General features: G+C 48.4%; 2 protein-coding genes and 1 pseudogene across 3 annotated transcripts; 2 read left to right on the plus strand and 1 right to left on the minus strand.

Moving 5' to 3' along the window:
- The first annotated feature begins 1,829 nt into the window (after positions 1–1,829).
- LOC125530886 (putative leucine-rich repeat receptor-like protein kinase At1g35710) lies at positions 1,830–4,237 on the plus strand. 2 transcript variants are annotated; one of them, XM_087514736.1, is made up of 3 exons: positions 1,830–2,968; positions 3,117–3,743; positions 3,861–4,237. In XM_087514736.1, exons 2-3 carry the CDS (start codon positions 3,668–3,670, stop codon positions 4,235–4,237), a joined length of 453 nt encoding a protein of 150 aa, XP_087370862.1. In that variant the 5' UTR covers positions 1,830–2,968; positions 3,117–3,667. The 2 variants fall into 2 exon arrangements, with proteins under 2 accessions (XP_087370862.1, XP_087370894.1); XM_087514768.1 differs by having other exon boundaries at positions 2,882–2,963; positions 3,148–3,743.
- On the plus strand, positions 1,861–2,762 carry LOC147989788 (LRR receptor-like serine/threonine-protein kinase RGI3; annotated as a pseudogene).
- A 319-nt stretch (positions 4,238–4,556) lies between the features above and the next one.
- On the minus strand, positions 4,557–21,193 carry LOC147989789 (uncharacterized). The gene is made up of 2 exons (XM_087514691.1): positions 20,709–21,193; positions 4,557–4,715 (listed from the first exon to the last, which is right to left on the minus strand). Exons 1-2 carry the CDS (start codon positions 21,096–21,098, stop codon positions 4,557–4,559), a joined length of 549 nt encoding a protein of 182 aa, XP_087370817.1. The 5' UTR covers positions 21,099–21,193.
- Positions 21,194–24,394: the final 3,201 nt, after the last annotated feature.

Here is a 24,394-nt window from a genome sequence, read left to right on the forward strand (position 1 = left end):
ACACCGGAGCGCCGCCACCGCCCGATCCAACGATCAGAGTTTCCCCTGGAGCCGCATGATGGGCAATGAGAGCCGCGACGACGCCTTCAAGAAGGGAACGATCTCCGCCGCCGCCGGTCCGTCCAAAGATAGAACAGGTTTTCACCTCGGCCAACACTCACCGCCATCGAACGCCACACCCCGGCAACCACGCTGCCCAAACGGCCATGATGACCGGGCAGCACCAAGGCACGGGATTTTCCCAAGAGCACCGCGCTACCACCACCAGGGCCGCCGCCCCGGCATCCAAGACCTTGACACCACCTCACCCGAGACCTGCCGCAACCCCAACAAAAGAGACGAGCGGAAAGGTCCCACCTTTCGCATCCCCTGGGTGACCCCCAGTGTTGAGACCCGATAGGTCGGCCAGAACTGGCATCCACTGGCCCGTCCTGCTAGCCCATGCACGAGACGAGCTTGGTTCTGCAGCACCGAGAAGGGGACAAGGTCAGTCCTGCTGCATCATGCGCGAGACGAGCTCAGTCTTGCTGCATCGTGCGCGAGACGAGCTCGGTCCTGCATCACTTGGCGCGAGACGAGCGGTAGACCGCAACTAGGAGAGGACCAGCCCTTTGATGGGAGTAATGCCCGGGCGACAAGGAGATGGGGCCAAGGCCGAGACGGCCTGAACACACACGAACCGACGCCGGAGAAGCCGGCCGCCGCCGCGGGTAGATCCGCCGAACCACCGTGAAGCAGCCACGACATCGGGAGGGCACCACCTGGACCTCCCCACGCTGCAGCCCACGGCCGGAGCAGCGGCCACGCCCAGCCGCTACCCTACCCGCGTCGCCCGACAAGCTCCAAGCGCCGGAGCCGCCGGGCAGGCACCACCAGTTCCACGCGCCGTCGGCCGGCCCCCAACGCCAGATCCGGCCGGATCCAGCAAGAGACCGGTCGCGCGCACCACAACCCCCGCGTCTCCACGCCCTGACCAGGTCCAGCCGGTGCCCAGCCACCCCATCGGAGAGGATGAGCCCCGGCTGCAGCACCACCACCTTAAAGGGGCCGCCAGTCGCCCCAGTAGCCGCCAACCGCCACCACCCGCCGGATCTGGGCAGGGGGCGCCAGATCCGCCGCCAGCACGCCCCCGGGTCTCCGGAACCCCACAAGCCGAGGTGGAGGGGGGAGGAGGAGAGGAGGCGACGCCGGCTGGACACCAGGGAGCGGGGTGGAGGAGGGAGGCCGGAGCAGAGGCAAGCCGGTGTCCGGCGCCACCGAGCAGGGGAGGCCGCCCTGCGACGACCGCCACCCGCCCGAGGGAGAGAGCCGCCCCACCGCCGCCTGCGCCACGCGGCCTTTGGCCGGCGACGCCACTGGCGGCGGCGAGGGAGGGGGATGGGGCGAAGGGACGGGGGCGGCGGCGCTAGGGTTCCCTCCCAGGGGCGCCCGCGGGAGCGCCACGGGAGGGGAAAGCCGTCTCTCTTGAATTTTAGGGATCAGCCGGAGTCTAAGCAAAATACACCGCGGAGAGCGCATAGCATCCAATGATTACGTACGTTGCGGACAGCTCAGAAGACTTGAGCCGGCCGATCCACCTTCAGGATCTGCCGGCCAACGCCTAGGTCTCGCCGAAAAAGAAAGCTGGCCAATGATCGAACGCGGTGCTTTAAGGTAATCTTCTTCACAATGGCCGGCAGCGCGACATGACCTGCCATCACTTTCTTTTGAACGGTCAACAAAATCACAAAACTATATATGTGCTCCACTAGACCTTACAGCAAACCATAATTGAACGGTCAACACCATTACATTGCTGTATATAATGTACATAGTGGAGTCCGTGTTTTGGAGCTTCACCTTACATTAGACCTGCACAACATGAGCCTTCTCCCTGCCTTTGAGCTGCTGCTTCTGCTTGCCTTGCCACGCCTTTCTTGTGCCTCATATTCTATGTATTTATCACTGGACCGGGAAGCAGAGGCACTTCTCCAATGGAAATCTAGCCTAGCTAACCATTTCGTCCCATGATATAGACTCGTGGACAAAGGGAACCAGCCCCTGTAACTGGACCGGTATTGCCTGCAGCAACGCCGTGCCTCGTGGCCGTGGCCAGGATGATGCTGCCTTGGTTGTGTCCAACATTTCGCTTGGGTGGAACATCGTCAATGTTGGCAGGTTGGATAGGCTGCACTTTGCATACTTGCCTGATCTTGTCTATCTAGACCTCGCTTGCAACCATCTCTCGGGCCCAATCCCATCGAGCATTGGCGCTCTGGCCAAGCTCGTATACTTGGATTTGTCCTTCAATCTTATTGATGGATCTATCCCACCATCCATAGGTAATTGTGCTAAACTAACCTTCCTCGATCTCTCTCATAATCTTTTGTCCAAAGGATCCATTGGAAGCATAGGACATTTAACAAGTTTAGAAGTCTTGGATCTTTCAAACAATCAAATATATGCCCTATTACCGCCAGAGTTAGGATCTCTTGGTCATCTCGCAAATCTGGATCTAAGTAGCAATCAGTTTTTAGGAAGAATTCCTTCTCGGCTAGGACGTTGTCACTTTTTAAGCTCATTACGAATGGCTGACAACTTATTTACAGGACCAATACCGGAAGAACTAGGGTATCTCTCTAACCTATATGAGCTTGATTTGAGTAAAAACAGTTTAAGTGGTGCCATCCCACTGACCTTTTCTAATCTTTATCGACTGTATAGGCTGAATTTGTCATATAACAGTTTGGCTGGCAGAGTTCCTTCTATCGCTGCAGGCATGATCTCATTTGACCATAATATGGATTTATGTGGTGATTCATATGGCTTAACACCATGCAAAACACCGAAGCTCGACATGGAACACCAAAACAGAAAACATCCAAATCCAACTACAGTACTCCTTGGCTTTTTGGTACCCTTTTCCTTCGATTGCCTCTCAATAGCAAGTATCGTGGTTGTTTGTTGGAGAAGAAAGAAAGAAAGTATCGTGGTACCCTTTTAACATGGTCCCTCTTACCCCCGCTTTTCACATGAGAGGTAAGAGTATAAAATAGATCTGAGCCATTGATCTCATTAATTAATGGCCTGATTAACTCTTACCTTCTTACCTCACATGTAAAAAGAGGAGGTAAGAGGGACCATGCTAAAATTTGCCAAAAAACAAAGCAAAAAGCAAGTCAGGAGATATGCTTTCCATATGGAATTTTGATGGGAAGATCGCATTCCAAGACATACTTAGTGCAACAGAAAATTTTGATGAGAAATATTGCATTGGTATTGGAGGATATGGGTCCGTCTTTAGAGTTCAGCTTGAAGGGGGGCTTATCTTTGCCGTCAAGCTCCTCCATTCAATGGAAGAACAGAACGATGAGGGAACATTTCATGCCAAGTACTGACGAAAATCAGGCACCGATGCATTGTCAAGTTGTACGGCTTCTGTTCACACTCCCAATGCAAATTCCTTGTGTACGACCTTATCGAGAGGGGAAGCTTATTATCCATTTTGGACGAACAAGAACTAGCAAAGGAGTTGGATTGGGCCAACAGAATTTCTATTGTGACAGACGTAGCTCAAGCTCTCTCCTATTTGCACCATGACTGCGAAGATCCTATTGTACACCGGGACATAAAAAGCAGCAATATTCTTCTGGACATCGATTATAAAGCTTATGTCTCGGACTTTGGCATGGCGAAGAAGCTGAAGCACGGTTGCTCAAGCTGGGGCACTATCTTTGCAGGGACATGTGGCTACATAGCCCCTGGTACTTACATGGGCTTAATGCATCTTTATTTTATATGAAATGTGATTCTAAAAGAGAGAAGAAATAAAGTCTCTGATCTGATATAGAGATGATTTTTTATTTTGTTTCTTCTGTCAGAGTTGTCATCTACCATGGTCTTGACTGAGAAGTGCGACGTGTACAGCTTCGGCGTGGTTGCCCTGGAAGTTGTGATGGGAAGGCACCCAGGTGATCTGCTCCTTCCATTCTTTTGCCGAACAGAGCAGCCAGGGGAGTTCCAAGATATCCTGGATCAACGCGTCACAGCACCGTCAACAACTGATGAGAAGGATGTCTTTTTGGTTGCCTTGGTGGCTTTTGCTTGCCTGCAAATCAAGCCCAAAGCCCGGCCAACAATGCAGCAGGTATATCAGGCACTAACAAATAGAAACCACCGAGGGCTCATGCTCAGACCCCTTCATGAAATCAGTCTTCAAGACTTGCATGATTATTGTGGCACAGTAAAGAATATATGAAGCTATATAGCCACTCTCGTATGTTGGAAATTATATATTTGGCCTGTGTATTTGTATTTTTGTGTAGACTTCGAGGATAGATGGTTGGATGACAGGAAATTATATATTTGTACATCGACTTTTTTTTTTTGGAAATGGAGGTATACCCCCGGCCTCTGCATCATGATGATGCATGCGGCCCTCTTATTAAAAATTCAGAAAGTATTAACATAAAGGTCTTACAGCTCGTAAACGGAGCAAAGTCATATCACAAAGATATGAAAAAATAAAGGGCCTAAAAAATAAAACAACCGATACGGTGATAATAAGGACAAGCTCTCTAGCCCTCTATCCTGTTATGCGACCGCCATCCGAACCGGTTGAATATAGCCCGAGCTACCATCTTCCATTGGTTGCACCCAGTAATCAAAGGCTCCCTGAAGTCCATAGGAGTGAGTAAGGACCACGTACGGATCCAAGCTGTAGCTCTAAAGATAACCTGCAAAAAAGTTAAGTTGTGTTGTCTGTTAAAAATCATATCATTTCTGCAGTTCCATATAGCCCATAGTAACGCACATATTCCAATCCTAATACGAGCCGCCGTGATCTGTTCAACCCCAGCTAACTACGTCCCAAACAAAGACGCAATATCTTCTGGGGGATTAATATTAAAAGCTATATGAATCGTTCTTCAAAGTAACTTGGCAAGTGGGCATTCAATGAATAAATGTTGTATTGTCTCATCTTGAGCACAAAACAACACCGCGAGTTGCCTACCCATCGCCTCTTAAGTAAGTTGTTCTTTGTGAGTATTACTTGCTTGTGGACAAACCACATGAAAATCTTAATCCGCAAAGGAACTTTAATCTTCCATATATGAAGAGACCTTGAGAGGGGACCAGAATTAATCAAATCCGTATAAAAGGATTTCACCGTAAATATCCCATTTTTAGTTAACTTCCATTGTGTAGAGTCCGGCACGTCGGAGAGTCGAACTTCAATCAATCTCCGAACCAAGTGCATCCAGGCTGTCCATCTCGCACCCACTAACGCACGTCTGAATTGGATATTTAAGGGAATAGTTTGAAGGACGATACCTACGTAATCTTCCTTACGTTGCACAATATTGTAAATGGTAGGATATTGTAAGGCCAAAGGTGTCTCTCCTAACCATGTATCCTCCCAGAATCGAGTTGACATCCCATTGCCAACCAAGAATTTGACCCTACGAAAGAACAGATCCTTCGTTCTCATAAGTCCCTTCCAAAACGGTGAATCAGTTGGTCGGATGGTAGTCTGGGCTAGCGTTTTCGAGTGCAAATACTTATTGCGCAGGATTTGAGACCACATGCCCTCCGGCTCTGTCCCTAACCTGTACAACCATTTGCTCAATAGACATTTATTCTTAGTTTCCAAGTTCTCAATACCGAGACCCCCTTGGTCTTTAGGTCGACAAAGGATATCCCATCGCGCGAGACGGTATTTCCTCTTGGCCTCATCAGACTGCCAAAAGAATCGAGATCTAAAGAAATCAAGTCGCTTTCGGACCCCTTTCGGAATTTCGAAGAACGAAAGTAAAAACATGGGCATACTAGTTAGTACTGAGTTGATCAGAACTAATCGACCCCCATATGACATCAACTTGCCCTTCCAGCAGCTGAGTTTTTTTTCAATTCGTTCTTCAATACATTTCCATTCTTTGTTAGATAATTTACGGTGATGAATCGGAATACCCAAGTAGCTGAATGGTAAAGCACCTAATTCGCATCCAAACAATTGTCTGTAAGTATGTTCCTCGTCTTTGGCCTTCCCAAAATAGAACACCTCGCTCTTATGGAAATTGATCTTTAAGCCAGATAATTGTTCGAATAGACAGAGGATGAGTTTCATATTACGTGCCTTAGCCATGTCATGTTTCATGAAAAGAATAGTGTCATCAGCATATTGTAGAATGGACACCCCTGTTGGGTTTCGTAGTAATTTCAAAAAAAATTCCTACGCACACGCAAGATCATGTGATGCATAGCAACGAGGGGGAGAGTGTTGTCTACGTACCCAACGCAGACCGACTGCGGAAGCGCTGACACGACGTAGAGGAAGTAGTCGTACGTCTTCACGATCCAACCGATCAAGCACCGAAACTATGGCACCTCCGAGTTCGAGCACACGTTCAGCTCGATGACGATCCCCGGACTCCGATCCAGCAAAGTGTCGGGGAAGAGTTCCGTCAGCACGGTGGCGTGGTGACGATCTTGATGTACTACAGCAGCAGGGCTTCGCCTAAACTCCGCTACAGTATTATCGAGGTATATGGTGGCAGGGGGCACCGCACACGGCTAAGGAATAGATCACGTGGATCAACTTGTGTGTCTTTGGGGTGCCTCTACCTCAGTATATAAAGGAGCCAAGGGGGGAGGGGGCGCCGGCCAGGAGGAGAGGGCGCAGGAGGAGTCCTACTCCTTCCGGGAGTAGGACTCCCCCCCAATCCTATTCCAACTAGGATTCCCCAAAGGGGGAAAGAGGGAGAAGGGTGGCCGGCCACCTCTCCTAGTCCTAATAGGACTAGGGGAAGGTGGGAGGCGCGCAGCCCTTGTGGGCAGCCCTTTCACCTTTCCACTAAGGCCCATGAAGGCCCATATGGCTCCCGGGGGGTTCCGGTAACCTCCCGGTAACCCGGTAAAATCCCGATTTCACCCGGAACACTTCCGATATCCAAATATAGGCTTCCAATATATCAATCTTTACGTCTCGACCATTTCGAGACTCCTCGTCATGTCCGTGATCACATCCGGGACTCCGAACAACCTTCGGTACATCAAAATGCATAAACTCATAATATAACTGTCATCGTAACCTTAAGCGTGCGGACCCTACGGGTTCGAGAACAATGTAGACATGACCGAGACATGTCTCCGGTTAATAACCAATAGCAGGACCTGGATGCCCATATTGGCTCCTACATATTCTACGAAGATCTTTATCGGTCAGACCGCATAACAACATACGTTGTTCCCTTTGTCATCGGTATGTTACTTGCCCGAGATTCGATCGTCGGTATCCAATACCTAGTTCAATCTCGTTACCGGCAAGTCTCTTTACTCGTTCCGTAATACATCATCTCACAACTAACATATTAGTTGTAATGCTTGCAAGGCTTTATGTGATGTGTATTACCGAGAGGGCCCAGAGATACCTCTCCGACAATTGGAGTGACAAATCCTAATCTCGAAATATGCCAACCCAACATCTATCTTTGGAGACACCTGTAATGCTCCTTTATAATCACCCAGTAACGTTGTGACGTTTGGTAGCACCCAAAGTGTTCCTCCGGTAAACGGGAGTTGCATAATCTCATAGTCATAGGAACATGTATAAGTCATGAAGAAAGCAATAGCAACATACTAAACGATCGTGTGCTAAGCTAATGGAATGGGTCATGTCAATCAGATCATTCAACTAATGATGTGACCTCGTTAATCAAATAACAACTCATTGTTCATGGTTAGGAAACATAACCATCTTTGATTAACGAGCTAGTCAAGTAGAGGCATACTAGTGACACTTTGTTTGTCTATGTATTCACACATGTATTATGTTTCCGGTTAATACAATTCTAGCATGAATAATAAACATTTATCATGATTATAAGGAAATAAATATTAACTTTATTATTGCCTCTAGGGCATATTTCCTTCAGTCTCCCACTTGCACTAGAGTCAATAATCTAGATTACACTGTAATGATTCTAACACCCATGGAGCTTTGGTGCTGATCATGTTTTGCTCGTGGAAGAGGCTTAGTCAACGGGTCTGCAACATTCAGATCCGTATGTATCTTGCAAATCTCTATGTCTCCCACCTGGACTAGATCCCGGATGGAGTTGAAGTGTCTCTTGATGTGTTTGGTCCTTTTGTGAAATCTGGATTCCTTTGCCAAGGCAATTGCACCAGTATTGTCACAAAAGATTTTCATTGGACCCGATGCATTAGGTATGACACCTAGATCGGATATGAACTCCTTCATCCAGACTCCTTCGTTTGCTGCTTCCGAAGCAGCTATGTACTCCGCTTCACATGTAGATCCCGCTACGACGCTTTTTTTAGAACTGCACCAACTGACAGCTCCACCGTTTAATGTAAACACGTATCCGGTTTGTGATTTAGAATCGTCCGGATCAGTGTTAAAGCTTGCATCAACGTAACCTTTTACGGTGAGCTCTTTGTCACCTCCATATACGAGAAACATATCCTTAGTCCTTTTCAGGTATTTTAGGATGTTCTTAACCGCTGTCCAGTGATCCACTCCTGGATTACTTTGGTACCTCCCTGCTAAACTTATAGCAAGGCACACATCAGGTCTGGTACACAGCATTGCATACATGATAGATCCTATGGCTGATGCATAGGGAACATCTTTCATATTCTCTCTACCTTCTGCAGTGGTCGGGCATTGAGTCTTACTCAACTTCACACCTTGTAACACGGGAAAGAACCCTTTCTTTGCTTGATCCATTTTGAACTTCTTCAAAACTTTGTCAAGGTATGTGCTTTGTGAAAGTCCAATTAAGCGTCTTGATCTATCTCTATAGATCTTAATGCCTAATATGTAAGCAGCTTCACCGAGGTCTTTCATTGAAAAACTTTTATTCAAGTATCCCTTTATGCTATCCAGAAATTCTATATCATTTCCAATCAGCAATATGTCATCCACATATAATATCAGAAATGCTACAGAGCTCCCACTCACTTTCTTGTAAATACAGGCTTCTCCAAAAGTCTGTATAAAACCAAATGCTTTGATCACACTATCAAAACGTTTATTCCAACTCCGAGAGGCTTGCACCAGTCCATAAATGGATCGCTGGAGCTTGCACACTTTGTTAGCTCCCTTTGGATCGACAAAACCTTCTGGGTGTATCATATACAACTCTTCTTCCAGAAATCCATTCAGGAATGCAGTTTTGACATCCATCTGCCAAATTTCATAATCATAAAATGCGGCAATTGCTAACATGATTCGGACGGACTTAAGCATCGCTACGGGTGAGAAGGTCTCATCGTAGTCAATCCCTTGAACTTGCCGAAAACCTTTTGCGACAAGTCGAGCTTTGTAGACAGTAACATTACCATCAGCGTCAGTCTTCTTCTTAAAGATCCATTTATTCTCAATTGCTTGCCGATCATCGGGAAAGTCAAGCAAAGTCCATACTTTGTTCTCATACATGGATCCCATCTCAGATTTCATGGCTTCAAGCCACTTTGCGGAATCTGGGCTCACCATCGCTTCTTCATAGTTCGTAGGTTCATCATGATCTAGTAGCATGACTTCCAGAACAGGATTACCGTACCACTCTGGTGCGGATCTTACTCTGGTTGATCTACGAGGTTCAGTAGTATCTTGATCTGAAGTTTCATGATCATTATCATTGGCTTCCTCACTAACTGGTGTAGGTGTCACTGAAACAGTTTTCTGTGATGAACTACTTTCCAGTAAGGGAGCAGGTACAGTTACCTCGTCAAGTTCTACTTTCCTCCCACTCACTTCTTTCGAGAGAAACTCCTTCTCTAGAAAGGATCCATTCTTGGCAACGAATGTTTTGCCTTCGGATCTGTGATAGAAGGTGTACCCAACAGTTTCCTTTGGGTATCCTATGAAGACTCATTTCTCCGATTTGGGTTCGAGCTTATCAGGTTGAAGCTTTTTCACATAAGCATCGCAGCCCCAAACTTTAAGAAACGACAACTTTGGTTTCTTGCCAAACCACAGTTCATAAGGCGTCGTCTCAACGGATTTTGATGGTGCCCTATTTAACGTGAATGCGGCCGTCTCTAGAGCATAACCCCAAAACGATAGCGGTAAATCAGTAAGAGACATCATAGATCGCACCATATCCAGTAAAGTACGATTACGACGTTTGGACACACCATTACGCTGTGGTGTTCCGGGTGGCGTGAGTTGCGAAACTATTCCACAGTTTTTCAAATGTACACCAAACTCGTAACTCAAATATTCTCCTCCACGATCAGATCGTAGAAACTTTATTTTCTTGTTACGATGATTTTCAACTTCACTCTGAAATTCTTTGAACTTTTCAAATGTTTCAGACTTATGTTTCATTAAGTAGATATATCCATATCTGCTTAAATCATCTGTGAAGGTGAGAAAATAACGATATCCGCCACGAGCCTCAATATTCATCGGACCACATACATCAGTATGTATGATTTCCAACAAATCTGTTGCTCTCTCCATAGTACCGGAGAACGGTGTTTTAGTCATCTTGCCCATGAGGCACGGTTCGCAAGTACCAAGTGATTCATAATCAAGTGGTTCCAAAAGTCCATCAGTATGGAGTTTCTTCATGCGCTTTATACCGATATGACCTAAACGACAGTGCCACAAATAAGTTGCACTTTCATTATCAACTCTGCATCTTTTGGCTTCAACATTATGAATATGTGTATTACTACTATCGAGATTCAATAAGAATAGACCACTCTTCAAGGGTGCATGACCATAAAAGATATTACTCATATAAATAGAACAACCATTATTCTCTGATTTAAATGAATAACCGTCTCGCATTAAACAAGATCCAGATATAATGTTCATGCTCAACGCTGGCACCAAATAACAATTATTTAGGTCTAATATTAATCCCGAAGGTAGATGTAGAGGTAGCGTGCCGACCGCGATCACATCAACTTTGGAACCGTTTCCCACGCGCATCGTCACCTCGTCCTTTGCCAGTGCCTGCTTATTCCGTAGTCCCTGTTTCGAGTTGCAAATATTAGCAACAGAACCAGTATCAAATACCCAGGTGCTACTGCGAGCTCTAGTAAGGTACACATCAATAACATGTATATCACATATACCTTTGTTCACCTTGCCATCCTTTTTATTCGCCAAATACTTGGGGCAGTTCCGCTTCCAGTGACCAGTCTGCTTGCAGTAGAAGCACTCAGTTTCAGGCTTAGGTCCAGACTTGGGTTTCTTCTCCTGAGCAGCAACTTGTTTGTCGTTCTTCTTGAAGTTCCCCTTCTTCTTCCCTTTGCCCTTTTTCTTGAAACTAGTGGTTTTGTTAACCATCAACACTTGATGCTCCTTTTTGATTTCAACCTCCGCAGCTTTCAGCATTGCGAAGAGCTCGGGAATAGTCTTGTTCATCCCTTGCATATTATAGTTCATCACGAAGCTCTTGTAGCTTGGTGGCAGTGATTGGAGAATTCTGTCAATGACGCAATCATCCGGAAGATTAACTCCCAATTGAATCAAGTGATTATTATACCCAGACATTTTGAGTATATGCTCACAGACAGAACTGTTCTCCTCCATCTTGCAGCTATAGAAGTTATTGGAGACATCATATCTCTCAATCCGGGCATTTGCTTGAAATATTAACTTCAACTCCTGGAACATCTCATATGCTCCATGACGTTCAAAACGTCGTTGATGTCCCGATTCTAAGCCATAAAGCATGGCACACTGAACTATCGAGTAGTCATCAGTTTTGCTCTGCCAGACGTTCATAACATCTGGTGTTGCTCCAGCAGCAGGCCTGGCACCCAGCGGTGCTTTCAGGACGTAATTCTTCTGAGCAGCAATGAGGATAATCCTCAAGTTACGGACCCAGTCCGTGTAATTGCTACCATCATCTTTCAACTTTGCTTTCTCAAGGAACGCATTAAAATTCAATGGCACAACAGCACGAGCCATCTATCTACAATCAACATAAACAAGCAAGATACTATCAGGGACTAAGTTCATGATAAATTTAAGTTCAATTAATCATATTACTTAAGAACTCCCACTTAGATAGACATCCCTCTAATCTTCTAAGTGATTACGTGATCCAAATCAACTAAACCATGACCGATCATCACGTGAGATGGAGTAGTTTTCAATGGTGAACATCGTTTATGTTGATCATATCTACTATATGATTCACGCTCGACCTTTCGGTCACCGTGTTCCGAGGCCATATCTGCATATGCTAGGCTCGTCAAGTTTAACCTGAGTATTCTACGTGTGCAAAAACTGGCTTGCACCCGTTGTAGATGGACGTAGAGCTTATCACACCCGATCATCACGTGGCTGGGCACGACGAACTTTGGCAACGGTGCATACTCAGGGAGAACACTTCTTGATAATTTAGTGAGAGATCATCTTATAATGCTACCGTCAATCAAAGCAAGATAAGATGCATAAAACGATAAACATCACATGCAATCAATATAAGTGATATGATATGGCCATCATCATCTTGTGCTTGTGATCTCCATCTCCGAAGCACCGTCATGATCACCATCGTCACCGGCGCGACACCTTGATCTCCATCATAGCATCGTTGTCGTCTCGCCAATCTCATGCTTCCACGACTATCACTACCGTTTAGTAATAAAGTAAAGCATTACATCGCGATTGCATTGCATACAATAAAACGACAACCATATGGCTCCTGCCAGTTGCCGATAACTCGGTTACAAAACATGATCATCTCATACAATAAAATTCAGCATCATGCCTTGACCATATCACATCACAACATGCCCTGCAAAAACAAGTTAGACGTCCTCTACTTTGTTGTTGCAAGTTTTACGTGGCTGCTACGGGCTTTAAGTAAGAACTAATCTCACCTACGCATCAAAACCACAACGATAGTTTGTCAAATAGACTCCGTTTTAACCTTCGCAAGGACCGGGCGTAGCCATACTTGGTTCAACTAAAGTTGGAGAGATAGTCGCCCGCAAGCCATCTCTGTGCAAAGCACGTCGAGGGAACCGGTCTCGCGTAAGCGTACGCGTAAGGTTGGTCCGGGTCGTCTCGTCCAACAATACCGCCGAACCAAAGTATGACATGCTGGTAGGCAGTATGACTTGTATCGTCCACAACTCACTTGTGTTCTACTCGTGCATATAACATCAACATAGATAACCTAGGCTCGCATGCCACTGTTGGGTTTCGTAGTAATTTCAAAAAATTTCCTACGCACACGCAAGATCATGTGATGCATAGCAACGAGGGGGAGAGTGTTGTCTACGTACCCAATGCAGACCGACTGCGGAAGCGCTGACACGACGTAGAGGAAGTAGTCGTACGTCTTCACGATCCAACCGATCAAGCACCGAAACTATGGCACCTCCGAGTTCGAGCACACGTTCAGCTCGATGACGATCCCCGGACTCCGATCCAGCAAAGTGTCGGGGAAGAGTTCCGTCAGCACGACGGCGTGGTGACGATCTTGATGTACTACAGCAGCAGGGCTTCGCCTAAACTCCGCTACAGTATTATCGAGGTATATGGTGGCAGGGGGCACCGCACACGGCTAAGGAATAGATCACGTGGATCAACTTGTGTGTCTTTGGGGTGCCTCTACCTCAGTATATAAAGGAGCCAAGGGGGGAGGGGGCGCCGGCCAGGAGGAGAGGGCGCAGGAGGAGTCCTACTCCTTCCGGGAGTAGGACTCCCCCCCAATCCTATTCCAACTAGGATTCCCCAAAGGGGGAAAGAGGGAGAAGGGTGGCCCGCCACCTCTCCTAGTCCTAATAGGACTAGGGGAAGGAGGGAGGCGCGCAGCCCTTTCACCTTTCCACTAAGGCCCATGAAGGCCCATATGGCTCCCGGGGGGTTCCGGTAACCTCCCGGTAACCCGGTAAAATCCCGATTTCACCCGGAACACTTCCGATATCCAAATATAGGCTTCCAATATATCAATCTTTACGTCTCGACCATTTCGAGACTCCTCGTCATGTCCGTGATCACATCCGGGACTCCGAACAACCTTCGGTACATCAAAATGCATAAACTCATAATATAACTGTCATCGTAACCTTAAGCGTGCGGACCCTACGGGTTCGAGAACAATGTAGACATGACCGAGACACGTCTCCGGTCAATAACCAATAGCGGGACCTGGATGCCCATATTGGCTCCTACATATTCTACGAAGATCTTTATCGGTCAGACCGCATAACAACATACGTTGTTCCCTTTGTCATCGGTATGTTACTTGCCCGAGATTCGATCGTCGGTATCCAATACCTAGTTCAATCTCGTTACCGGCAAGTCTCTTTACTCGTTCCGTAATACATCATCTCACAACTAACATATTAGTTGTAATGCTTGCAAGGCTTTATGTGATGTGTATTACCGAGAGGGCCCAGAGATACCTCTCCGACAATTGGAGTGACAAATCCTAATCTCGAAATACGCCAACCCAACATCTATCTTTGGAGACACCTGTAGTGCTCCTTTATAATCACGCAGTAACGTTGTGACGTTTTGTAGCACCCAAAGTGTTCCTCCGGTAAATGGGAGTTGCATAATCTCATAGTCATAGGAACATGTATAAGTCATGAAGAAAGCAATAGCAACATACTAAACGATCGTGTGCTAAGCTAATGGAATGGGTCATGTCAATCAGATCATTCAACTAATGATGTGACCTCGTTAATCAAATAACAACTCATTGTTCATGGTTAGGAAACATAACCATCTTTGATTAACGAGCTAGTCAAGTAGAGGCATACTAGTGACACTTTGTTTGTCTATGTATTCACACATGTATTATGTTTCCGGTTAATACAATTCTAGCATGAATAATAAACATTTATCATGATTATAAGGAAATAAATAATAACTTTATTATTGCCTCTAGGGCATATTTCCTTCAACCCCTCCATCAACTAGATGAGGAACTAGACCCTCTACTTGACCATGTTGTTTGGCCCTGCCAATAATGACGGCCAACATATCTGCCACAATATTGAACAGCAGGGGTGACATGGAATCTCCTTGTCTCAGCCCCTTATGCGTCTGGAAATAGTGACCAATGTCATCGTTCACCTTAATTCCGACACTATCCTTCTGGACTTGAGTATCCACCTGGTGCCTCCAGGTTTCACTAAAACCCTTCATGCGCATTGCCTGCTGAAGAAAAGGCCATTTTACTTTATCATAAGCCTTCTCGAAATCCACTTTTAAGATAACCCCATCTAGTTTCTTCGAGTGAATCTCATGAAGAGTTTCATGTAAGACAACTACTCCTTCGAGTATGTGTCGTCCCGGCATGAAAGCTGTCTGACTAGGTTGAACCACCGAATGAGCAATTTGTGTCAATCTATTGGTTCCAACATTTGTGAAGATTTTAAAACTCACATTCAACAGGCAAATGGGTCGAAATTGTTCTATCCGGACCGCCTCATTCTTCTTTGGTAATAACGTTATCGTACCAAAATTTAGGTGAAACAACTCCAAATGGCCATCGAAAAAATCATGAAACATAGGCATAAGATCATATTTAATGATATGCCAACATTTCTTATATAATTCAGCTGGAAACCCATCTGGTCCTGGTGCTTTATTCGACTTCATTTGAGTTATGGCCAAATGAACTTCTTTTTCAGTAAACGGTGCAGAGAGAACATCGTTCTCCGTTGCCTGTACTTGAGGTATATCATCAATCACAGACTCATCAAGAGACACCGTGGAAGTATTAGGAGGTCTGAACAGACTTTTATAATAGTTGGAGATATACGTTTTCAAATTTTCATGCCCCACTATTGTTCCCTCGTCCTGTTCAAGCTGTATGATTTTCTTCTTCCTGTGTTTACCATTTGCAACCATATGGAAGAATTGTGTGTTGTCGTCGCCTTGGACAACCTTAAGCGTTTTCGCACGCAACGCCCACTTGAGCTCCTCCTCTCTCAGGAGAGCACGCAGGGCTTGCTCAGCCTCGGACTTGGTTCGATGTTCATTAACTGAAAGAAGAGTGCTTTCAGCCTTTACATCGAGTGCCTCAATTAGTTGTGTTAGACGTTCTTTTTTCTGCTTATAAATCCCACTCTCATTCCTGGCCCATCCTCTCAGAAATTGTCGGAGATGTCTAATCTTGTTTTGCCATCTCTCAATATGTGTCCTTCCCGTAACCGGCCTGGCCCATTCACGTGCAATCATCTCCATAAATCCTTCTCGCTCAAACCAGCTTTGCTCGAAAGAGAAGGTATTTTTTTGCAACATGTGTGGCCTCTCCCGAATCTAGAAAGAGTGGTGTATGATCCGAGATCGCTCTTTGCATCGCATGAACCGTCACCAACGGATATTTTTGTTCCCACTCCACACTAGCAAGTACCCTGTCCAGCTTTTCATAAGTCGGAACAGGTAACGAGTTGGCCCATGTGAACTGTCTACCGGTGAGCTCAATTTCTCTCAAATTGAGGCTCTCGATAATCATGTTAAACATCATAGACCACCGGCCATCGAAATTGTCATTATTCTTTTCTTCTCTTCTCCGGATTATGTTAAAATCCCCCCCCCCCCCGACTAGTAGTGGCAGATTTTCATCTCCACAAATCCGCACTAAATCAGCAAGAAAATCAGGTTTAAATTCAGGTTGTGCTGCCCTGTATACCGCAACTAGCGACCATCGGAACCCATCCAATTTCGATCTCACCCTGAATTTAACCGAAAAATCTCCCTGCACCACATTAAGCACCTCTAGCGTTTCACACCGTACTCCTAGTAAAATCCCGCCGGATCTTCCTCTAGGTGGTAAAATGTGCCAATCAAAGTCGATACCACTGGAAAGGGTTCGAAGGAATTGGGATGTGAAATTATCTCGTCCAGTTTCCAAAAGTGCAACGAAATCTAAGTGATGTTCTAATGTTGTCTTTGCTAAGAATCTTTGTTTAGCCAAGTCTGCTAGACCTCTGCTATTCCAAAAGAGTCCTTTCATAAGTCATCATGGAATTTTTTTCTTAAGTTTAACTCTAAGACTTCTGCGTACCGCCGAAGTGGGATAAAATTTCCTCTTCCAGGGTCGTTTGGGCTTCTCCCCAACACCCTCTGGAACGATATTATTATCCATAACAGACACTCCCTCCTCCGTCAAGAAAGGCTCTACTGTATCGGTGTTCTCAACTTCCTCCTCATCTTCAGTCTCGACACTAGGCAAGAGATTATTACAGATATTGGCAAGATCGTTAATACCTAAATTATTCATGTCATTGTCATTCATAGGTTGGATAGAGGCAAGATTACGAATGATCTCGGAAGCTCTCTCCGCTTCCGTGTCTAAAAGATCATTAACGGATTTGACGACCTCGGTTTCATTTGATCCCAAAGAAATGCCTAAGTAATTTGCCTTATCAACTAACTCTTTCTCAGAAAAGTGTAAAATTGAACAACTTATATCAAATGAGGTACCTGCAGTAGTCTCGGCATGATGAAGCATGGCAGCCCTCTTGGCCCGCGCTAGCTGAAAGTCATCCGCATCCGGCTGTCCCTGGATCCGGTTGCTGACACGCCTGCCAGCCGTCACCAGATCCGTAATCCCACCAAAAGCGATGAGCTCCTCCATGGTCCTCTCGCGCGGGGTGCAGTCAGGACTCCCACGCCCTTCCGGTATCGTCGGTGAAGGAGGAAGGGGCGTGGTGGAGTGAACTGCCGGTGTGGGTGACGAGGGGAAGGAGGACCGTGGAGCCGCCTGCTCACAGATCTCGTCCCTTTTATCACCCGTGGAAGTCGTCGTACCTCGGCCACCCTGCTCGGTGCCAACCTGCAGAGGGGTTACAACACGGAGCTCCTGCCTGCATCTCACCCCCAACTCGGCCGGAGGCGTAGAAGTGGAAGGCACGACATAAAACTCCTGTCCAGGCGCCCCTCCCACCGGCGAAGGGTCAGGCAGTGGTGTCTGGGTGTGGTAGACCTCCTGCCCAGGGTCTCCCAAACTTGCGGCCATCCCAACAGCAGTCACCATCGCACCGGGAGTAGGCTCCGTGGTCGTCACATTGCCGACTAGACGCGGCACTGGTGGCAGCTCAAGCTCCGTCGGGTCGTCTGTCTCGACCCTGGTGCTCCATAACCGGCTAGGAGCGGAGCTCGATACAAAAGAACCAAAGCGAAGCGTGTTCATCGGAGTGGTGGACGTGTGCGCCTCTTTGGTAGAACTATCTACCTTATCAGACTGTGTAACAGGCCCCTTGTCCGACTCCGGCATAGTGTCATCGGGCCCCTTCTCCTGGTCCCCGGGTGCATCGCCCCCCTCAGTAGTATCCATGTCCCGTGTCTCATCTCCAGCCTCGGAAACCGCAGTATCCTCAATCTCAAGCTCTAGTAGATAAGTGACACCAGCATGTGTCCATCTGAGAACATCTGGTATGTGCTCAACACCCAAAACACTGACCAAAAGCCTCGCGGCGTTATGTGCGCGAGTGAAAGGCATGTCCACCTTTTCTGTCTTACCAATCAAACCACCCAAACTCCAAGCAATCAGAAAATGTTTTACATATTTAGGTGGCACTCCATAGAAACGAACCCACACCTTCTCCAAAGGTGTACCCTCAGGATCCTCCTGCTTCCACTCGTCGAAAGCGATAACAGTGTTTGTGCTCGTAACTCTGCATAGACCCCACTTAAGAACATGCATCTGATCCTCTTTAGTGGGAAAGTCAACCTTGTAAGACGGGCCTTCTAACTGCTCCAGGTGCCACTGATAATTACCCGGCACTAGCTCACGTAGCTGTCTGATGATCTGCGCCTCGGTCAACTGACCATTAGTAACTCTGATAACTGCCGGGAAGGAGCTCAATATCATCTGTGGTAGAGGATCCACCTCCGGGGTCTCAAAGAACATCAATTCCTTACAGCAGACCCCAAAGATATTAATGCCAGGCTTAGGACCGGAAAGGAGAGGGCATTCCCCGGTCACATGCTGGGAACAGAGGCAATAATCACAAAGATCATTCGTACACTCTGCCACAAAATGACCCGGTTCACCACATCTATAACAGGGCAACTTTTTCTTTTTAATTGCCCATTTAGAGAGCTTTTCACCCTCCGCTTTCTCCGACCCTTTATCAGACGCACCATCCTTAGGCTTCACACCTCCTGTAGTCACCGGAACTTTCACTGCTGCGAGAGCCCGAACCGTGTCCAGTGCCACCGCGGGTAGCGTGGATGTGCCACCCACCCCCTCAGCTGCATGCTCAAGCTCCTCCTCGGAAGGCATATCCGAAGCAGGCGGTGGTGGCGGTGGGTAATGACGAGGCGGTGGTGGTCTTCTCCCTCTCCCACCGCGACGATAACCACCTTGGAATCGATCCTTGGGTCCGGCTACACCTTCCACAAAATTACCCGGTGGACCTTGAAAATGTCCCGTGTTATCGGGATTGTACCGGTTATACCCACGGCCGCCACCGGACGAAGATCCACGGTGCAGCCCCTCACCATAAGCATCATAGCCGTCATCTCCCCACTGACCGTATCGGTTGTAGTTCTGAGAATCCCTGATGTAACCAGTGTATCCATCACGCCCTTGCCCGCCACGACCCCTTCCTAGGGCCAGCGCCTTGGCGGCCGGTGGCTGCGCCACTTCGTCCGACCGGTGCATGTTGTTCTTGGGCACAACGCCCCCCTGTCGCTCAGAGAGCTGGGTACCTCGAGCAGCCCCGGCGGGAGGCTGTACCCCTGTTGTCACCGGTCCCGTTGCCATCTGCCTTGGAGGAAGTGCAAGACCCCGTCCACCACCGCCGCCCTGGGCTGTACGTCCGACCGCTCCCGCCGCAGCAGTGTTACTGGTCTGGCCAGGAGCCGAGGTGCCGCGGCCAACACCAGCAGCAACGGCGACCTTCGGTGCTGCACGGGCTGCCGCGCCCGCCGCGTTCGATCCGGTCGGCAGAGCGCCACGACCAGCTCCGCCAGAAGCCGGGGCGGCAGCGGTGGTAGGTGGCCCGCGCTTGGACGGTGGCAAACCGCGACCAGCCATGCCGGCGGCCGATGAGATCCTCCTCGCCCGTCCCGTTCCCAACGAAGGAAATCCTGGACTCCAAGCCCTAGACACAATCGATGGATGGACTGTCGAGGGTAATTCATGCACGTACGTCCGCACTGGGCTGCGCGAGGCTTGGGCCTCTGGTTGGGCCTCGCCCGCACCATGAGAACCCACGACCGTCGCCACACCCAAAACCCTATCCAGCTCAGGCCCACAGCCCAATACTGCATTCAAACGAGCCCGTCTGGCCGCTCGAACAGTATTCGCCGATCGCACAACCGGCGATCTTGGCAGCGGCGGCGGCCGGCAAAGGTTGCCTTTCTTCTTCTTCCGCGTGACAAGAGTCCAATTATCCGGCAAAAAATCAGACAAAGTTACAGGTTCTCTCATCACCTTAGGAATCACGCCGATCCATGGCTTCATAACTGACTTCGAATTTGAAATTTTTGAACGACGCCGATCGCTTGTGCTCTTGGTTGCCGACAATGGATGAACATCCGGTGAGGTCAAAGGCACTCCGGTGACCGTGGTGGCGGTGGGGATGTGGCAGTCCACCTGATCTTCGTCGTCACTCTCCAAGAGTGCCCAAAAACGTCCACCCGGTCGTGCATGTACCTCCGGTTCCGTCAGATCAATCATCGCCGGTGTCTTCGTTCGCAAATCCAGCTGCACACACTCGCCAACAACGACGTCATAAACATCAAGTTTGAAATTCAATCCTACCTCAATCATGTCGCCGTCCGGTAGATAGTCACCGGCGAGGACATCGTTCTCCAGATCTAAAAGAACCAACCACCGCAAGTGTGGTGTGAATCGAAGCCGTCCGTCGATCCAGACGCCCGGATCCGCCTCGTCGGAGAAAAGCGCCTGCCATTGTGTCCATCTTCCTTCTCCAAGCCCGATCGCGCCGTGCGGCTGATCTCTCCGCGCGCCGTCCGATCTCGTCGACCCTCCGTCTCCTCCCAAAGGCACCGCCGCTGGGATGCCTGGAGATCGCGGATTGGCCAGATGCGACTCCCCTGCGATTCCATCCGGCGCGGATGGAGGGAACGGCGGTGTTATTCCGGCCGCCTCGGGCGGCCTTGTCTCCGCCTCGCTCTCTCTCATGCTCATCCGGCGACGTATCGAGGTTCTGAGAGTATAGCCCCCAGCTCTGGTTACCCTCTTTGTACATCGACTTGGTATTGTTACTTGTAATTTCAGAATTGAAAATCACATGGTTTGGCAAAACTGTTGGATGAAATAATATGCATTCCCCTTATCTGGCCCTCTTCATTCATCTGAAGTAGGAGGAATCACCCTTTTTTTCATATGATTAATGTTTGTAACTGTCGATTTTTTTAAAGAGGAATGAGATACAGAAAGGCGACCACGGTCCATTTCACATCGCACTTCACTAGCTTCACTAGCAACACTAGAAGAAGAATGGCGAAAAGAAAGTACACTAAAACCTGAAGCTTTGCATTTTGGGCTGCCAACTTCTCCATATCCATACGTCGATCGAGTACTGCATTCTCAACCCTAATAGCATCAAGTTGAGCCCTCATAGCATCAATCTCAGCTCTCGTAGCATCAATGCGTCGCTGCAATTCTCATGACACGCTACAAGCAGCCGTATTTGCTGATGAAGAAACGCCAGTCTTTCACCTGCCCAATTCCAAACATACTGAATTCAGTAGGTTGCTTGAAACAAACATCAGGAGAACAATATGATGTACTACTTGACTCTGAACATTAAAGAACAGAGGAACAACCTTCTTACCCTTCACACTTGTTGGGCATTTCTAAAAAAAAATTGGCTGGGTTCAGAGATGTCCAAGACTGAGAGCAACCTCTGGCCTCCACATTCTGGACATTCAGTCTTTGGCCTGCGATGATGCCGCTGCAGTAAATTGTGAGGAAGGATCACACATGGTGTAGAAATGACAAAGGAGATGGGCTAGGCGTGACAATACTGTAAATGGCACTTTTTTTAACAAAGGGTGAATTTTATTGGCTCAAAATAGAGTATCAAGAGAATACAAACATAATAAGCACACACCCGGTCTCTGCATAGTTAAGATGCACACAGCTAGTATCAACGCACATAGAAAAAAACACGCTGATGAATAGCAAAGTCAAATAAGACCAAAGCTATGCACAGGCGATAAAAAAACACAAAAGCGATCAGATCGGTGATCAGCAAACTAAATCGGTGACCGTATCCGCACCAACCATCCCATGACATCACACAACCGACGAAATTCTTCAACAGCAACGCCTTCAGAAAGGGACTGGCACTCAAGCGCCGCCGTCACCGGATCCAACCATTCAAGGTCAGAATCTAAGTTTTCACCCTAAAGAACCTGAACGAGCATATCCGAGCAATGCCTTCAAGAAGGTAGCGATGTAAAAGCATCGCCATTGTTAGGTATAACCAACTCGGGTCAGACCTAGGCTTTCACCCCGGAGCTCGAGACCAGGTGCTCAAGCAGCACCACCATCGACATCATATGTGTTGTCACCATCACTTTTCCATGATCCCAGCAGCTGCATGCGATGTGCTCAGATGATGCACAACCATCCCTTTGCGTTAAGGCGTCGTCGATAGTTTTAATCTCCCCGCAGAAGTAAACCACCGGATCTTGAGAGAGCACCCTCAGAACGACCTTTCAGTGATCACCATGCTTCACAACAAGTCTGCCACCACATGTCGGGGTGGTCGCTACAATGATCGACACCACCACCGTCCCACCTAGCCGAAGAGAGCCCTGCCCATGCCCGTCAGGGTGTCATGGCCTGAACTGAAGCACGAAAGGCATATCACCGTCGCCGGCCAGCGAAGAACCTATGATGGTCGCCGAAATCTGCAGTTCGACGACGGATCAGCCGACGCCGGCACGGTCAGGCCGGATCCAAGCGAGGGGCTGGCGCATCCTGGTGCTCGTCTCTGCGGCTCAGTGCGTCCTCGTGCGAGGCCCTGGCAGACGTAATAGCCGAGAGCAGGCTGCTGATCACGTCCACGTACAGCACAAGGCTGCTTATAGCGTTTTGGACATGCGGTGACTAGTAACCTGGATTGCATCCATCTGAGCACGTTTTGGACATGGAAACAGCACGGTTTGGATCCATCCATGTGAGCACATTTTAGACATGCAAAACCGCCCAGGTTGGATCCGTCTGCTATGGCTGTTGTCACCGGGTCAAAAGACCGAGCAAGAGCATGCCGCAGCCGCCGTCATCCGTAGATCCAACGGCCGCTGCCGAGGCTCCGCTCCCGCCGCTGCACGCGCCATCCACGGATCCGACGGCCGCCGCCGCGGCTCCGTCTCTGGCCGATCCAATCTGTACAAGGATCTACCAACCGTCGTCTTGTCGCCAGAACAGAGAGAGGCCCCGCTGCCGCCGCCACCGCACAGGCTTTGCCTGGCGCTGGCCTCTCGCGGCGGCGAGGGGGGAGGAACCGATGACGGGGTCGAAGATGTGGATGGATCGCCGACGCAGGGGCCCGTTCAGTTACGTCCTCTCGGCCTGTCCCTATTACTGAAGGCAGTGCAGACTCAACACTGGTAGGAGCAAATGCCACCAGAAAATAATCGTAAAAAGCTCTACAGAACATGCAAAAGCTGCTAAATTGACCAAGTTTTTCAATTTAGAGGTGGTCTTCGGTACAACACCCCCCCCCTAAAACGTATAAAGGGTAGGGACGGTCATTTTCGCACGCCGGACAAAAATACCCGCCCGCTGTAGGCGCGCCCGCGTCGCCGTACGGCGCTGTCGCGTACGGCCGCCCGTACGTGCCCACGTCCGCATGCACGGGCGCCCGTAGGCGCCCACGTCTTGCATGCACGCCCACCCGCGTCCGCTGCGTACGCTCGAGTGATTAAAAAAAAACGATCGGCGAACCTATCTTCAAGACGCCTCACCCCGCCTCCTCTCGCGCCGCCACCATCTCCGGCAGTACCTGGCCGACGGAAAAAAAACGCACGCGCTATGCGCTACGCCGACAACCGCCTCGGTCGGGCAGACGCCTCCGCCGCCGGCAGCTCGTATCCGGCGACAACTGCCTCATGTCTGACAAAGGCAACGAGGTACGCGAGGCGCTGGCATAGTAATTTAAGAACGGATTTTAATTGAAAAGATGTTACGTGATGTTTGAATGGATATTTGATTATATATGAACGTGTATAGATTGAGGCTGAAATAGGATATGACGGTGATGATGGCGGTAGCGAGGACGGATCATTGTCATTGGATGAAGACGAACATGACGGCGAAAATTATATGAGTTTGGATGAGTCTTACAGTGGCAATGCAAGTGGTCTCCATGTTCTCAACCATATTAAATACAAGCATCCGCGATGACAATAACATGTTTGACTGAACAGATAGGAGGGGATGATGACAATGAGGATATGGATGTAGATGAT

This window comes from Triticum urartu, chromosome 1A (genome assembly GCF_056163025.1).
Source record: "Triticum urartu cultivar PI428250 chromosome 1A, HENAU_Tu73, whole genome shotgun sequence".
NCBI classification, from domain to species: domain Eukaryota; kingdom Viridiplantae; phylum Streptophyta; class Magnoliopsida; order Poales; family Poaceae; genus Triticum; species Triticum urartu.